The sequence below is a fragment of the Lepisosteus platostomus genome, chromosome 7 (assembly GCF_059453375.1).
Source record: "Lepisosteus platostomus isolate fLepPlt1 chromosome 7, fLepPlt1.hap1, whole genome shotgun sequence".
Classification (NCBI taxonomy): domain Eukaryota; kingdom Metazoa; phylum Chordata; class Actinopteri; order Semionotiformes; family Lepisosteidae; genus Lepisosteus; species Lepisosteus platostomus.
In genome coordinates this window covers 36,280,718-36,298,685 of record NC_142617.1, presented here as the reverse complement: position 1 = coordinate 36,298,685, position 17,968 = coordinate 36,280,718, and the positions used below count along the sequence as shown (strand labels likewise).

At 37.5% G+C, this 17,968-nt stretch overlaps 1 protein-coding gene across 1 annotated transcript in view; it reads right to left on the bottom strand.

The window, feature by feature from the left end:
- Window positions 1-606: 606 nt before the first annotated feature.
- tspan2a (tetraspanin 2a) overlaps window positions 607-17,968 on the bottom strand; it is a 45,639-nt gene continuing 28,277 nt past the window's right edge. Inside the window, exons 3-8 of the mRNA XM_088640061.1 lie at window positions 9,895-9,992; window positions 9,310-9,384; window positions 8,265-8,351; window positions 6,910-6,978; window positions 4,556-4,639; window positions 607-3,585 (exon numbers count right to left, since the gene is read on the bottom strand). Coding sequence (XP_088496187.1) covers window positions 3,520-3,585; window positions 4,556-4,639; window positions 6,910-6,978; window positions 8,265-8,351; window positions 9,310-9,384; window positions 9,895-9,992 — 479 coding nt within the window. The 3' untranslated portion in view covers window positions 607-3,519. The remainder of the gene's footprint in view (window positions 3,586-4,555; window positions 4,640-6,909; window positions 6,979-8,264; window positions 8,352-9,309; window positions 9,385-9,894; window positions 9,993-17,968) is intronic.

Here is a 17,968-nt window from a genome sequence, read left to right as displayed (position 1 = left end):
GGGCCTCTTTTATACAAAGGGTTGTGTCAGTCTGGAGCCAGCTGCCCAGCCATGTTCTTGAAGCTGATACCCTGGGTTCTTTTAAGAAATAGTTTGCTGAACATATTAACTATGAGCACTTCCTTTTAATGAACTTTTCTATGTTCATATGTAGAATGCATCCGTGAGCATGTTTCAAAACGGAATCAACCCATGTTTACTTCTGCAAAAATCCATACCAGCCTCGGAGAGTGGATGAAGGGTGGCAAGAGAATTTTGTCACTCTAGGATTCTAGAAGGCTGCAGCAGAGATTCCTTTACAGCTGAGAGATGGCCACAACTCAAAAATTCGAGTCCTGTGGGCAGACATCCAACAAAAAAGGACTTGTGAAGCCAGCTTGCAATACTCAAGCTGTATTGCACTGACACTTGGCGCACTAGATTACATCAACAAGTAATTCGCTTGCATGTGAAGCCAGGCTACAGAGCTCAATCTCCAGCTGGAAATCTGAAGAAGGGCTATCCCATGCACACACACTTCTTGCCTCTACAAACAGGCTCAACTAAAAATGGACCACAAGCTGTATCTTTGCAATCCCCCCCCCCAAAAAAAAAGAAACAATGAGAAATGTTTAAAAAGTTTATTACTTTTTGCACATCTTCCTGAGAAGCTTGAATTCCAATTGAATTTTCAGATAAATGAGCCATCAAATAATTTAATGAAATCAACAGTAAGATTTTTTCTGCTTGCATACAGTACTTCACATCTCAGATTACTTTATTCTTCCAACCCAGAACATGCATTTATCAAGGAATGATGGTATAAAACTTACCTTATACCTCAAGAAGAATTTTCACTCTAACTAAAGACACTCACAGGCAAAAATGAATGCAAGTTTCTGTATGATTAATTTATATTTTAAACATTTCTACAAAAAATATTTATTTAGCTAATACAAATGGGACTTCATTAATTCTTTTAACTTGCTGCAGAAATACCATATACAGCAACTCTGTTGATGCTGTAATTATCGATGCACACCTCTCAGCTTTCTCATGCACCAGCGTGAAATTCACTTGTACCCGACAGAACACTGAGCAATTTTCCTCGAGAGCTTTGACAAGGTCGGCCTGAACCCAATACAAACTAGAGGGCGCAAGCGAAAACCATGTGGAGGTGCACTTAGAACAGGAGGGACTCTGGAGTGAGCTACACAGCAAAGCTTTTGAAGCCAATACTTTGGCTGCTTTTAAGACACGGCTGGATGAGGTCCTTGGATCAATGAGTTATTAACTACCAAACAGGCTTGATGGGCCAAATGACCACCTCTCTCATAAATGTTCTTTTGATCTATTTGTTTTCAATTGCAGAATGTAGACTTAATTACCACTGCAGACTTGAAATAAGGTACATAAAAACTTACATCAAGACTTGGCTACAGTCTAAAGTTATAAATGCCTATGCTGCATTATTGGCTGTACTTTATTATTCTAGATTCTACTCCCAATCAATACAGGAACATTAAGTTCCTCCCTGTAGTACTTTCTGTCTTGATGAAAGCAAATTTATGCCACAAAAATTGCTTTACTTATGAAGGTTTTCAGTGGGAAAATGACACAGCAATTTCAGTTACACTTTTCACCAGAAGAATACTTTGTGATGTCTGTAGGGCGATAGGCCAAACTGATGTTATTTGAACTTTTTGGTAATATTTCTATAATTTAAAAGGATTGTGTAAAATAGAGGAAATCACTTAGATTCAGTAAAAGGTACATTTTCAAAAGACATGCTGACAATCAAAACTTTTTACATTATCAAACACAGTCTATGCTCAACATAAGCTGCCTCTAGGTTAGGTCAACAGTACATTCCATTTCAACTATTTTACGAACTAACAAGAAAAAACACAAATTCACACAAAATACACCGATCTTCATTGGGCCCAGATGAAATCTCAACACTCACAAGAACAGACATTGATTAGATGAAGGAGTCATCCGAATAAGAAATGCTGTTTTTTCCCCCTAGAAACAGCGGCTTTTTTTTTGAAAGGCACAGAAACCAGGAAGTTTTGAGCTCTTAATTGAATCACGAGAAATTTCAAACATTTCTTAGCTTTCCTGCATAGAGGAACATTCCTCCATTGAGGTGACTATTGTTCAAAGATACCTTTTGGACTGTTACAGAAAAGAGCCAACTTGTGTAGGATGGCGTGACTCGCAGTTTGTAGCTGTGGATCTAAAAACACTAAAGGAATAACTCCACCACAATGCTGGTTAACCTACTGTAAGTGATCTATAAGTGTACTAACATGTCCATGTACTGATGTGATATAACGCCTTCAGTTGAGGCACAACCCTTTTATTACAAAAAAGAAATCTGCAAAATATAACTCTCCTCTAAATTCCTTCTTTAAAACACTCCACGACACGGTTCATGTGAAACTTCTGAATTCTCAACATGCTCATAATAATGTCAGAGATTTGTTGCTTTTTCAAATTGACTCAGATAAGCTGTCATCACGAGACCCAAGTCCTTCAGTGATGTTATGAAACCCATTCTGGCAGCATGCTTTTCCACTAGGCTGGGCAACTCTTGTGAAGGACCGAAGTGAGGGCACCATCAATGCATATCTGCTGTGAGGAGAGGCCTCTGGCTGCCTGTGGAAGGTTAGCTGGAGAACAGGGGGCCTTTTGTCTAACTGGGCTGGTTCTTGGCACTAGCCTGTCCACCGTCCACAAAAAACACACAGGGATTATACAAAGAATTTAGTCTGGTATTTGGAGCAGGCGGATGAGATTTAAAACAAACAGAGAAGCCAAACAGGCCTACACTCTACTGTACAGTGTTTCAAGTCTGAATAGAATTCAGCATTCTCCATTGGCATGAATGCACATTATGTTCTCTGATGGCTTGTTCCACATTGCAGATATCACACTTCAGAAATTAAACACCTTATTTTGGAGGTCATTCACTTTGAATTTCTTCACTTTTCTAAGGCACAGATTAGGAGCTCTACAGGAGGACTTGGTGAACTATCTGAATATATTTTAATATGAATATTGTGTACTGTATGTTTAAAACGTTTCAGCACCTGTTTACAAACTGGTGCCACCTACCTATATACGTCCTTACATTGAGTAAATTAAATTTTTGTGTGAATGCTGTGGTAGTTTGTCAAAGAGGTTGTGTAATGTGTGGTCCTGCAGACAACATTATTCTTGCCAACATAAGATGAGTGTTTTTGGAGGCAGTGAATAATATGGGTAACTTACAGTGATAAGGAAGGTGGACGAAATCTGGAGTATTTTATTCCAAAAGAGCATGGGCTATGCCTGTCTCGTGAAACCATCCAGTAATAAGAGACAATAAGAAGTGTTTTGTTTGGAAGCCCTCATTGACTTTATTGTGCCATAGAGGATGAGAAGGCTCCCCAGTTCTCCAGCTAGCTACACCGGACAGTCAATTTGGAAAAGTTTGTTACAGAGGCTCTTGAGTCCAGCACAGGCCATAGGTGTGGGGCTGGGGTGTGAGTGAGGCTAGATCACTTCCCTTGAGTTCCGTATCGCACAACACAGTACCATGCTGAAAACCATTCCAATGATCTAGGGAAAAAAACAGAAACAGTTCACAAATTATTGAATGCCTTCTTACCTCATTTCACGTGTTTGAGGAACAATTTCAGCAAATAGTGTCACTTAACAGACCGCCAGTTAGAACAAAACCTTCAGCAAATAACCCCAGGGTTAGGGGTATTGTTCAGGCTACGGTCAGTATTAAAGTTTTGCTATTTTGCTATTATTAAAGTTATAGCTATTTGCTATTAACATTTCAATATAGTCTAGTTTTCAGTCAGGTCACTCCATTACTGTATTTCTTTTAGAAAATCCTTATAAATATCATTTCCAACCTAAAATTAAAGTGTTATCACATTAAATCAAATCGGCAAAGACACTGTTTTTCTAATTTTTTAAAGGAATTCCAGATATGGAATATATAAAGATATCTGGTGGCAGAGCCAGAGTAAATGCGAGTGTGCATAAACTGAATACGTGAACATTTCCCCATCACTGTAATATGTTCAAAACTGGACTGTGAACGAGGCCAAACAGGAAATGTGGTCAAGACTGGTCTGTGAAAAAATCAGCAGCCCAACTGCAGCTGGAGTAGTAATGTTGAAAGCTTGGAGCTTGAATGCCTTAGTGACTTCACATTGTGGCATTTCCAACAGTAACATCAAGAGAATTCTTTCTATTTTTATCTGTGCCTTGGTATCAGTGCAGTGAGATTAAAACCGATGAACATCTTTTCCAAGTGTTCTTGTTGTCTCTGTACCTCATTCACATTCACTTGCTCTTTTTTGTTACCACATATATTGACAAACAGAATTAATAAAAGGGGACAGAAGTGCTAACATTTTCTGCAGGATCGTACAGATATTAGTTGTGTTAGTTAGGCTACCAGATATAACTTATTTTACCAACAGATGCTACATGAGATCTGTAAATGTAATAGAATTACTCCACCCTTTTTTAAATGGTACCTGTCCTGTGAGTCTCACGAGAACATTCTTACCATCACTCCAGCAATTCCGATCCCAACATATCCGATGATGTAGAGTTTGGCATTGAAAAAGTTCTCTATTTCTGTGGGACAGTCCTAAAACATACAGATCAGGCTCTGAGTTTCACTCTGGAAGAGACACTACTTGTACAGTTTACACATAAAGCAAATAGTTTGGGGGCAGAAAAAAAACGAAACTCCTTCGAAAAAAACAAACAACCTCTTTCCAATCTTAGCAATTGAAATTGACATTAATTAACAGGGAACATTAATATGTAAATTAAGAGCTTACAGTCACAGTCAAAAGTTTCTGGGCAGGAGATTGTTGTTGATTTTAGTTTTAAATAATTCTGTTGTTTTCATCAGTCACACATTTAATTTTATTCAGCACTTCAAGATTCAGATTTCGAAGTTTCTATATTGGCAACTTCTTATATATGAATGTGAATTAATATGAATTGTTGACTGTACAAATAGATTTGTATAATTATTGTAGGCTAATAACTGTGCGAGGTGAGTGTGCATCGATAAGGCCTACAAGCTACAAAATTACACAAGTAAACAGAAAGTAGTGAGACTGAGAAAATGTGTGCATAGGTAAAGTTTAGGACGAACACAAAATTTCACACAAGAGCTGAGCAGAAGCATTTCATAACAAATAATTATTACTGGAATAGAAAACTGTGTGTGAGAACACGTGAATGCAATTCAGGTGCAGTCAGCACAGCACATTTTGGTGTGGAGTCCTGAAGCTTGAAGTCTGTGAGCGAAGGGTTAGTTAGCCATGCTGCAGTGTGCAAGTCTGTGTGTGGCGCAAGGAGGTTGGTAAGGGAAGCTTCTTGAATCTGGTTTGTAGGAACTAAAGCCCTGGTACTCAAGAGCTAGCTGAGGAACACCCAGAAGGAAGCCCGGACATCTAAGTAACCTTGGAGGTTAGTTCCTGTGAGTTAGGACTGAGTAACACAATTACAGCTATCGCAGGGAAGAAGCTGAAGAGGTTACAGCCACTGTACAGTACACCAAGGTTAGGAAAGATATAGAGACTAGAGCCCAGGCTTAGGAACCCTATCTAATTCTACAGAGAATTGCTCAGGGAGTGAGAAACCTTCTTTGCTTGGTTACTGCTTTAATCTTTTTTTGGCAAGGGTTCCCTGAAGAAGAAAAATAAAAACCTCAAGCTGACTTGGAGGAGATTATGGCAATGGAAAACAGGTTCTTGGTTAATACACAGTATATCTGGTTAGTGGAAAGTTGGATACCTGGTCCGGGAATGTGCATGTTCTGGGACAGCATGAGCCCTAATTTTAATTTTATATTCTAATTTTATATTTTAAAGTTATCTTTTATGTGCTGAATACTAACCTGTAGCCCTATTTTGCACTGACCCTTCCACTCTAAGGGTGAATAGCTGGTTATGTAGGGTGATATTAATAAGTAATAAAGATAGAAATGGAATATATTTTGAAATATAAAAAAATAATTAATAAAAGTGTTGTTTCCGTGTAATTAACAATGAATTTAAAAACATCCACCAGTTTGCTGTCAGTCTCAGTCCATTTTCAGAATCCCAGTTTTGTTTTAAGGTGTCTGGTTTTTCTCCCGGTCATCACACATTTAATTTTTTTAAACTTTTGTTTTACTTAAATGTCTAAAAAATATAGTCTATATTTCTGAAACAATTTTATTATTTGTTCTAGTTGTACTGTTTTTCAAAAAATGAGTGTAGACACATACTGTAAGAATACTTGGCAGATTTTACATTTTTTTTAAACTAAGCAAATTACACTACAAAATCATGTCAAAACTACTTAGTATTTCAAGTAAAGATTTTTTTCACACTGAGGAATTAAGTCAAACCACCTGTGCTTTTGTTTTCTTTTAAGAAACCCAATTTCAGACTTAAACAGATAATCCTTCTTGATTACATGTGAAAGATCGCCTGATATTTTAATTAAACAGTTCTATCTGATTATTAAAAACAACATTCACCTGAAGACTTATTTGGAAAATAATTTCACCAGAAAACCACAATCCGAATTACTGATTAAAATGTATTTTATATCCTCTGACATTCTCACCAAGATGTAGTCACTCTATGAAAGTTCTGTTTTAAGGACATACTTGTAGCACTACTGCTCAAACAACTATTGACAGACGTAATAGTATTAAACGTCAAATTACTGAAATTACACTCCCTTTCTAGATGATGACTGTAACATTGCTACCACTGGCTCCTTTCCCTACTAGATACAATTTGCAACTCTATGCCTGGTAATATTAGTTCATATATCTCATGGTATGACAGTAAGTTTCATTCACAAGCTCATATGCAGAACTGGAACAAAAGATAAACATAAAAAAATTACCTTCAACTTTGATTCTGATTCACTGCTACACATCTGGGGTTTTTTCTCAATGGTACCACAGCACTGGAGCTGGAAAAGATTAAGCAATATAAAACAGACATTTGTACATAATTATTTTATTAAATAAATTAAAAAATACAGAATTACAACAGAATTACAGACTCATGTCTTAACACAATTACATCATACTGCATCAGTTCCACCTGTACATTCCAAAATATGCTAATTATGGTGCAACTATTTCAGGGAACCTCTAGAAATGTCTGAAAAAAGGCTGAATGATGAACACTTTTTTTAAACCTTTAATTTTGAAGCTTTTATTTTGAAACCTTTTCACATTTTTCTGAGCCACTAAATTCTGTCTCACTCATAAAGCTACTGCAGTTAGTACTTTTTTAAGGAATAACTGCAGATATCTGTCACCTGCAAAATAATTAATTTATAGTCTATTTAGCAACATTTCAGATTCATTACACAGTCCCTGATAAATTCTTTTTAAATATTTTAATATTTTTAACTACTATTAACTTTATTTTGAGACAGAGAAAGTGGAGCTAATTGTACACACATTTTTCCAAGTCATGTATTTCTTACATGATATCACATTCAGATTTCTACAACCACACACCTGAGGGGCTGAATGTTTTTTTTAGTGGATATAAAATTTCAATCTTTGTTAAATATATGGCAGGGACATTATCTTTAACACAGCTGGGATCAATCTACTGTATAAATACTGTACAAACGAACAAGTTAAAGATTTATTCCATGCTGAAAAGAAGGCTCCACAGCCAAAACGTTGTCTTTCCTTTCTTCTCTTTTCAGCATGGAATAAACCTTTACTTATTCTTTTGCAGCCTACGCATGCTGTCACAGCTACCTACTTGAACTACTATAAATAAAAATACTCTGTATATTAGGCTGCCTATGATAGAAGCTGTAAGACAATGTGGAAGAATATAAATAAATGAGAAATTTGCTTAAATTAAACAATATTTCTCAGGCATGCTATTTGTATACTTTAAGATTTAAAAATGTAATGATGTCCCATTACCAAAATATTCTTATAATCTTATTGTCCTAATTCTGTTGAAATTGTTTTGGTTAAAAAAAAACAACAGAAATAAAAGCAAAAAAAACAACAACACATGAAAGATCAAAATTAAATTTACAACAGTGAAAATCTAGGTAATGCTCTTAATATGTTTGTATTACATTACATTACATTCAGTACTGTATTACGTATTACTTTGTACATATTATGTAGTACTGTAATTTCTCTTCAGTAAAAGTTTTAACAGTAACAGTTACAGTTTTTATAGAATTAAAATAATATTACGCAGATAAATACTTACAGCTTCATGAAAAACTATCAGGGTGCTGTTATCACTTTGATTGTCGTTTGCCGCTGCAGTGTACACACTCTTAATCTCTTCAATGATCTGAAATAGTTAAAAGATTGTAATGAATTCCCAGGATTTCAAGAAAACACAATAATAATTCCAGAATGATAAAACCACGTATCCAAGCAATAAGAACTATTTATATTTATGTAGCGTTTTTCATCCAAAAGAGTCTCACAGGGTACTTCACATACAGTACACTAAGGGACCCACTTATCCACCACTGATTAGCAGCACCCCCCAGAATGACACATGGTGACCTTTCTACAGTATATCAGCAGGTCAGGTAAAGAGAGAATCATTTAACAAATGAATTAAGGCCGGCTAGGATGAGGAAGCCTGGAGTAGGGCCAACACCTTTCTTTTGAAAAGTGCCACGCATGGGATCTTTCATGACCAAATAATCAGGAACTTTGACTTAATGTCTCATCCGAAGGACATCACCTCCAGGCTACCACACTGTGGTGGAATTTTGGGGCCAGAGGGAAGGGTGACACCTACTGGCCAAAAAGCACCACTTGCAGCAGCAACTCCGTTTTCCTTAGCGGTCTTTCACCCCAGTACTGACCAGGCTCACCCTCACTTACTTTCTAAGAGCTCACAAGATTAGGCCACAAGGGACAAAATCAATTGCTATACCAGTTAAATCTTAGACATACATTCACAGCTGCAATTGATAAATAATTTTAAAATACAACATTCTGGTTTCAAGTTTAAATTGCATTCATAATTTTCATTTCAGGGGTTTGGTCATTTTTAGTCACACCAAAATACTGTAAATCAACGAAAATACAGCCTGGCTTTGGAAATGACAGACATTATGTGGAATGAACTAGGGAAGCAGAGGTAAGGTAAAGGGAGAGGAGGTAGAAAAGATGCACTACTGTTATTCCTTTGAAGAGAAAAGTTGCTTTGTTTTTCCTAGCCCATCACCGACATCTAAAGTGGCTCAAAGCTGCTATTTTGACAGACTCCTATAACTTCTCTGGAACTGTACCTTGTTTTTGTTCATGAATCCAAACACGCCAGCTGCTATTTCTGCCGCAAAGATAACCAAGAGACAGGCGAAAAACTGTAATGGAGAAGGAAGAGAGAGACTGGACTGAAAAAGTATGTCATATTAAGTTTTATAAACTGAGAACATTATTCTATTCTATTCAGCTATTGTCAAATTGCTGTTGCTCATATTTCCTCTTAATTGCTATATAATAGAAGCAGACATTCAATATCCTCATGTTTTCTAATGTAAGCCAATGCAAATAAATAAAATAAGTTATTGATTGTATAACGTAGATTTGATTTGCAGTTGCAGGAATTTGTGGATGTTTTACTACCTCAGCCTTAGCAATGTAAACTCATACTGTAGGTCCAGTCACACAATGTTAAGGGAAACGCATCCTACATTTTTGTGTTTCTGCTGCAAACATAACCTAGAGACAGTATACCAGAAAACTATTGCTTATCAAAGCACTGTTATTTATCACTAACGTTCAGTTAAAACCACTATTTGTAAGGCACTGAATCAATAGCACTTGATAATCTGAAGTACCACAAGGCCAGTTCTCAGGGTGCTCTTACTCACCGATCCCAACAAGCATTGTGACTCTCTTACAGCACCACAGCATCCGAAAAATCCCACCAGCATCATCAGTCCTCCAGCTCCGATCAGGATGTACACACCTGCAGAGAACGATGGGGAACAGCAAGACTTACAGTGAGGCATGGACTTCCCTTTTTAACTGTCCCCATCTTGAGTTGCCCAATTGATCCTGCTTTTCTGTAGTTTGATAAAGCCTTAATTTGTGGTCCAACAGTACTTCTATGTACCATTATTGGCCCTTCTGGGGTTCTTTTGAGACTCTTAAGGGTAATCACCAGATTAAATTCAACCAGATCACATTGTTTGTTTGAAACATCTAAAATGAACTATTACTATACAGATGCTATGAATAACTGGAATATTACCTTGGTGGAGGCCCATATCTCTCAGTAGACCCTGCAGCACATTAACCTAGGATGAAGGCAGCTACTCTTCATTTCCATCTGATTGTCTTTATCTTTATACAAACTAGACCACTGTCAGAGCTCCAAAGGACACAAAGTCCTTTCCAACTGCCATTTATCTGCATAGATTTTAAATGTCATTCATCTTCTAAGACCATGTCATTCTTTTCTGTCTTTAGACATGATTGCAACATCTGAAGATATTACTTTAATTTATTTCCCTCTACCCATCCATTTCCTAAACCCCCTTTTTCAAGTGCAGGATCGCAGGGGGAGCTGGAGCCTAGCCTGCCAGGCAAAGGTGGGATACACCCTGGACAGGACCCCAGTCCATCACCGCCCTGTTTATCTTGGCATCAAAATATAACCAACTTCTAACATACAAATATCTTTTCTGAATGAAACTGAAAAGAACACAATGATTTAAAAGTTTAAAATGAATAGTCCCATAATCAATTTCAGTTCCTGTTCTAAATACACAAGTAATGTAACATTCCATAGGCCAAAATGAGTCAGGTTTGATAATGCAATTATTGCTTCAGTTACCATATACAGCTTCAATGAAGAGTAGATGACAAAGTAGGTTAGAAAACTATCATGAATATATTACATCACACACTACTGCAATGCAAAGATAATCTTGCATACGATATGTTTTCTGGCCTCCTAAGTATTAATCTAATTTCGACATCAAATAATAATTGAGTTGTAAAATATCATTTTAGTAGCAGACTGGGTTCTTGTTCTTTGGCATATGAGTTTTATATGTGGTATAAAGTGTTGTTAAAAGTTAAGAGTTACTAGTTTGCAGTTCACCCTAAGACCACAAGGTAGCAATCTTGTACAAGGTTTAACAGTAATTTACAATACTTAAAATCTTCTCAGGATTAAAAGTTATTGTATGTGCAGCTGAATTTGCTTAAAAAACTACTTGTTTTTTTAACTTGTCTCAGCTTAGTTTTAAGCAGGCATGTCATCTCTGGTAAAAACCACCAGTAATGGCATGTAAATGCGGTTGTAAAAACAGTAACTGCTTCATAATCACTACATACAACAACATGACTACACACATATTACTTTACATTTGTACAAAAGAAAATCTGATTAAAACAAACATCTGAATTCCATGTAGAGAGAAGCCAGGTGACAATGATAGAACACAACATAAAAAGACTGGAGAGCTGACAAGGACTTTTTGCTGGTTATGTTTATATAAAAAGTTAGATTTTATTACATGTTGTTTTTATTTGATGTATGCTGCGTTTAACCTCAATCAACATTTAAATATGATGCAAGTCCTTTTCAAAAAGCCAGTCTGTATATTCAGCTCAATCAAGCTGTGCCTACAGTGCACTCACTCAAGTAACCTGCATGCACCCGCATGCTTCTTATGCTGTTGTCTCATTAGGGAAATCTGGACTGTGGGTTTTATGCTCAGACTTGTGAGAAGGGCAAACAGAAAAGGTGAAAATACAAATCTCTAGTCCATAGAGCTGTTTGTAAAGTGGGACCAGCTGGAATGTAGAAAGTAAGTTTAAATGAAGAAGGAAATTATTTCAGAAAAAAAAAATCAAGAAAAATGTGATTCTGGATTTGATGGCATTGTTTTACACTTTCTTCATGTTTCAATAAGAATGTCAGCAATTTCAGCCAGTATAAATATATATACTATAAAGATACTGCACCAGGGGTTTTTATAACAACAATCTATCCAGGAAGTTTGTGTTCAGTTTTAATTTAAAAATAATAATTCTGTGGCCAGAGTGTTAAATTCAGCAAGTGAACTACAGTAGGTCACTGCAGGTGCAGAGTCTTCAGACAGCACGTTTTGCAAACTGCATTCATGACTAAACACGGATGTTATAAATAAACGTTTCCTTTCTCCTGCCACCAAAATGCTCCTGTAAAGGTTTGATTTTCTATGCTCCAGCACTCACTCTTAACTGAACTGGAGTAGAATCATGCTCAGCGGCTTGAAAACCCTACAAAGAAATATACTTCAGTACAGGCAGACACTGGAAATCTAAAAAAGGCAGGATACAGTAAAGACAGAGTACCTTGGCAATACCAGACTACGTATAAAAGACTGAAACTATAAGGACTATCCAGTGCAGTCTCAGTGGACAGGAAGAGTTTGTCAGTCAGGCTTTTCTTGGTTAAACTATTCTCAGTTTGATATTCAGCAGTGACCCTCTGAGAATCTCCCAGCACCTTTTAACTGGCAGTTATCATGAAGAACTGTAATGCCACACCACAGGATTCTAGCTCTCCTGTAAGGCACTGTGATACTGCCGCGTGTAAAATGACAAGCTTCTCTAACAACACCTCTAACACCTGTTTCAGCTGCTCTCTTTTGCAACATGCTGGTGTGAGGACTGCAGCAAGGTATGACTAGCAGTTAGCTGCCAAACTGAGAAGATAATTAAGACAAGTAATGACAAATAACCAATGATTCAAGATCAATATGAAAGGGTTGTCTTCAAGCTAATAAAAAAAATCAACAAAGAAAAACGTGACCAAAGTTTTCAATTCACATCCAGAATGGATTAAGGGTCTAGAGTTAAGATGTTACTAAGATAATGCTGTGCAAAGAAAAATTTAAACAGGTTTTCTGATTATATACTGTATTTACAACAGAGAATGACTCCAAATGGTTATGAAAGTCAAAAAAGAGTAATGAATGTATTTTATTCTTCTGAAAAGAGTGGACAAAAAATTATATACTGTACAAGTTAATGCCTTCTGGCATTTTATATACTATCACAATATACATATTTTAAAATGTCATTGTCATTTTTTGCACATCACATCTTATCTCGCAGCTATAAACCTCAGTCTCACACAAGAGAGAATGAGGAGGAGTGAGCAGACTCCTCTGACCCGCCCACCTCTGAGCCACTCATCTTTTAACACAACACAGGCACCACAGCCCCTAGAGGCTGAAGACATCTCCTTCGCCGACAGCACCACTGAGAGATCTCTAACTGACTCACCCCACCCTAACTTTCTGGGGAATCTCAGTCACAGTCGGCTAGTGACCTCACCCAATCTCGAACCCGAGATAATATCGCTTAACCTGCTCTTGGACGAGAGCCTACCAACTGAGACACTCAGAGATTATTATTTTATTGACTGAACTGCACCAAAAGGTATAAACACAGGTTATATTATTAAATACTGTATATGTAGTGGATACGCATATATTTACAAATATTCTTAATTAATATGAACTCTTTTGCATACTGTGCCCTTTCAAAGGATGAATCCATCAACTACTAACAGAAGGCTGCATACACAGTTTCCTTCCTTACCAACAGTGCTAGCAACATTCCCTCCTGAGGCCAGATGTCTAATTGCTGAATACTCACAGGCATCTGAGTTCAGTCTCCTGCCCAACTATAGTACTGTATGTGTGCCTGTACCACGCAACTATACTCGCCCTACTCCCCACCTCGCAACCTCCACTCTTCAAATTCTGCCCTCCTTACTGTCCCCCAAGCCCGTCTACATTGTATGGGTGACAGGGCCTTCTCCTGTTATGCCCCCAAGCTCTGGAACTCTTTGCCCAAGGATATCAGAGAGTCACCTTCTCTAAACTCCTTCAAATCCAGACTCAAAACCTTCTTCTTCAGAAAAGCCTTTACTTAACTGGTTCCATTCTTCACCTATCTGCTCTTCTTATTACCACCTTCCACGGTCTCCTCTATTATTATTGTTGTATTGTTGTAATTGTAATTGTGTCTTATCTTGTGAAATCTTCTTATTTATTGTTATTGTCATCCTGTAAAGCGCCTTGAGAAGCCACCTTTAAAGGCGCTATATAAAATAGAGTTTATTATTATTATTTTATGCACATCTCTGCTTTCCTTGACAATTTAATAACAAAAACTTTTGAGGACTTTTCTTCATACATAAAGGACACCAACCACACTCTCCAGCTGTTTGAAGGCTTTGATTCTTGGGTTCCATAATTCTTAATCTTAATCACATCTCTGTTCAGCCGACATTCCCCATCATAATGGTCTCACAGTTTTCAGACACATTCAATCCACCCACATCAAAGCAACTGTATTTCTTGTTACCCTGAATTTTCTCTCAATGATTATTTTCTGCCACCATGTCAGTGGTGTCAGTGGTGTTGGCCGTGGGTACCAAGAACTTTATATACTGTATGAAGAAGGTAGAACCAGACTTCTACACAGGTGAAAACCACCTTCCATCTATCTGTCAAATGCCCTGTTGATGTACCTATTAATACTCTGCCTTTTGTAGACAAAAATATTTCTGTCAACTACCCAGGAATACAAACCTCTGTGTCTTACAAACCCCACAGCTCACTTTTTACAGTTATCACCTTTACAGCTCTCACCCAAACAGAGAGGTAACATACAGGAGAGCCTCTTCCTTTCAGTCTTTGTTGTTAATGCAGCCTTGAGACTGACTTACCCAACTAAGTCCTTTTTCATTGATGGGGATTGTCCTACGCACACCACTGTCCAATCCCTCACCTGAGCTAAAAGCATCCTCACAACATCTAACCCATGAGACACATGTAAGCCCTGTAGCTGCCAGCCAGCCCAGGCAGTTTGTGAGACAATAGTAAACTTTTTATCTCCAGAATATACATCTCAAACAGCATGCATATATAGTGTATCTGTCCACTACAGGATCACCCAAATCATGTGCAGTTACTCAATGATTTGCCTTTTTTCAGGAAACAGGAGGCTAATTCTTTTGCTATTTCAAGGAACATTTCAGAAAAGCGAAGATCACGTGTTCCAAACTAATACTCCACCATTTTACTTCCAACTATGATCACACTGACCTTTCTGACTGTGTCTTTCACAGAAATTCAAAGACACCTCTGCCAGAAAGGTTTATTACTGTACATCAGAAGTTAAAAAAATATTTTATACTGGGTGGACATTTTCCACCAGCACTGAATTAAAAACTATTTTTTAATCTCCCCATTCATTTACAGTTTCAGTTCAAGGTTGTACCTTTAAAACTTCCTCCAATCCATCCTCACCTCTTTTCTGTCCCTCTCTGTAAATCCCAAAACGTGTGTTTTACTCTTTCTCTCTGCTTCCTAGTTTGGAAGTACTCATGTGCCAACACAGATCCCTGTTCTAACCTCCTTCATAAAACATTTTCTATCACTTTGCTTGACAGTGCTGAGAAACAGCAGTGTATGGGGACACAAGGTAATTTGTCTTTGGAAATCCTGCAGCAGCAGAGGATCATGACATAAATCTCATTTAGACTAACATTAAAAAGATGTGGTACAAGCAATCAGTTTGCTTCTGTCGAATGGCTCCTGTAACTTCTTAGAACATACTGTACATCTGTGAACGCAGTTGGTGCTTTAAAAGCTATTTATGACTTTCCATTAGCTTACAATTCATGCTTGGAGGAGTGGAGATGTTCTTTACCTAAAATGGCTCTTTAAAAGGCTGATCTCTGCATCTGTGTATCTGTACAGCTCACCAGAATCCTATGATGTCAAAAAAGTATTTTTTCATATTACTCTCCAATATATAGGACTGCCCCACACTCAATCCAGGAATTGCACAAGACAAAGATACTGTAATCAAGGCAAGCTGAAAGGGAAAAGGAGTGAGCAGAGGTCTTATGTATGAACAACAGCTCTCATCTGTTGCTTAGAATTTAACAATGAGACACAGCTTTGTTTTAATTGGAACTCTTTTTTTACTGTGGGGAGCTGTCCAGACTCTTTGTTTCTCGAGTCAGGCAGTGTCACTGTGACACTGGCTCTGCCCTGTTGTGCAGGGTAGAGCCAAGGGAGGTGTAGCTTTGCATAATTAACACACATGAGGAAAGCTGTTGTTTGTGGACTTGAAATTGAAGTCCCCTTGGAGTGGAAAACTGAGCCATCCACAGCAAGTTACTGATCGAGAAAAGCTTCTGTGAAACAAAAAATACAAATCTTACAATTTAACCAAGAAGTTTAGAAAGATTTAAAAAAAAAACAATTAAAAGCAAAACATCACTGTCTTGCATTTGGTCCAGCGCCAGGAAAAGATAAGTTGACGTCTGAAATCAAAATAGGTGAAGACCTTTATTTAAACCTACGTTATGCCAGTGTTATTTAACATGCTGCCCTTTAACCCACTGCATTAAAGGATTTTGCAAATACTAGCTCCTAATTTCTTTAATTGATAATTAGCTGGATCAATTTAACAATTATAGTGCTGGCTGCAGGGACATTGGGCTGGAATTGGACTGGAAGGCGGCAGGCAAAGTAGTCTTGTGCTATACACTGTCATCCACCGTTGTACAATCACCTAACATGTGATACTCCTTCAATTTTATTTTTCAGTTTCTGAAATGGATAGATTTCTCTGTGCCCTGCGATGGACAGTCATCCTGTCCTGGATGTATCTTGTCTTCTGTCCCTTGGTTATTGGGACAGGCTGTGGCTCTCCTGTGACCCTCTATTTGAAGTGGTTAGAAAATAGATGGATAGATTTTTACACAGCAAAAGTTAAGCACACTGAATTATTTTAAAGGAGGAATTAATCTAAATTATCTTCCTTTTTATGTTGCATTATTTACTTGACCTGTTTTGTCAGGGAAACAATGACTCCTAAAAAAGGCTTGGAGACTTTTATAAGCCTTTTCAGGACTGCTGGCGGGTTTCCAGAAGCAGCAAAGCAAAACATCACTCATTACCTCTGCCACACTGATGCACCGTTAGGTTTCAGAAGCTACAATTTTGAAATTTGGAATGAGCGTAGTGAAAAGCAATTGCAAATGGATACAGAAAAACCAGTTCACAACAACATCCAAGGATCTGATGCTTTGTGAACATTCAGAAAATTTGGCGGGAAAGATTTGGCTTAATCTGCTTGGTTAATGGGTAGCCTCCTGGCCGTAGGATGAGAAGGTTCAAATCCCATTCAAAGAGATGGAGAAGATGGAGATGGAGAAGGGGCTGAAGAGAAATGCTTGAGATGAATGCTGAAGGAGGTGTTTGTGTTCAATATACATTATAGGTAATTTATGTAATGATGGTGTTTAGGAACAGCTGCGTGAGATGAACTTGTCATTGTTATACCTACCAAACTTCAGCATGTGATCCTTGTATGGCACTGTTTCCTTTTTGAACATCAGTTCTCAATCCATGTGCAGACATATATTGGGGGTAGGCTTTTTAGGTTTATTAAGACATTTTAATCTAAGAATCAACCCTTTATGAGGTATCTTGTCTAAAGATATAAAGTTATATGCTTTAGTATTATCTAATGTCCTTCCTTTCTGAGGGAAGAAAACAAGACTTAATGCTGTTGACTTTCACTTGGTCTGTATTTTCTTGATTCACTTGACAACCAGCAAGTGTGATAATTTTCTTGGATGTAGAGGGTCTTAAAGTGTTTGGCAAAATGCAGCCTCTTATGTAAACTGCTTTTGTTCATGGATGGTTTGACCAATTATCTGAAAACCACTAGTTTGTTCTCATGTCAATACAAATGCCCTATAGCAGAAACTAGCTGCAGAGAAACTTTACACATCCACCTGCTTGGCAAAATGTCACCTAACATTATAACATCAGCTGTTCCATTTCAGAAACCTTTTGAGCAATGGACTGAAAACTTAGGATGCATTGTAACAAAGGGATTCTAGTTATCCCT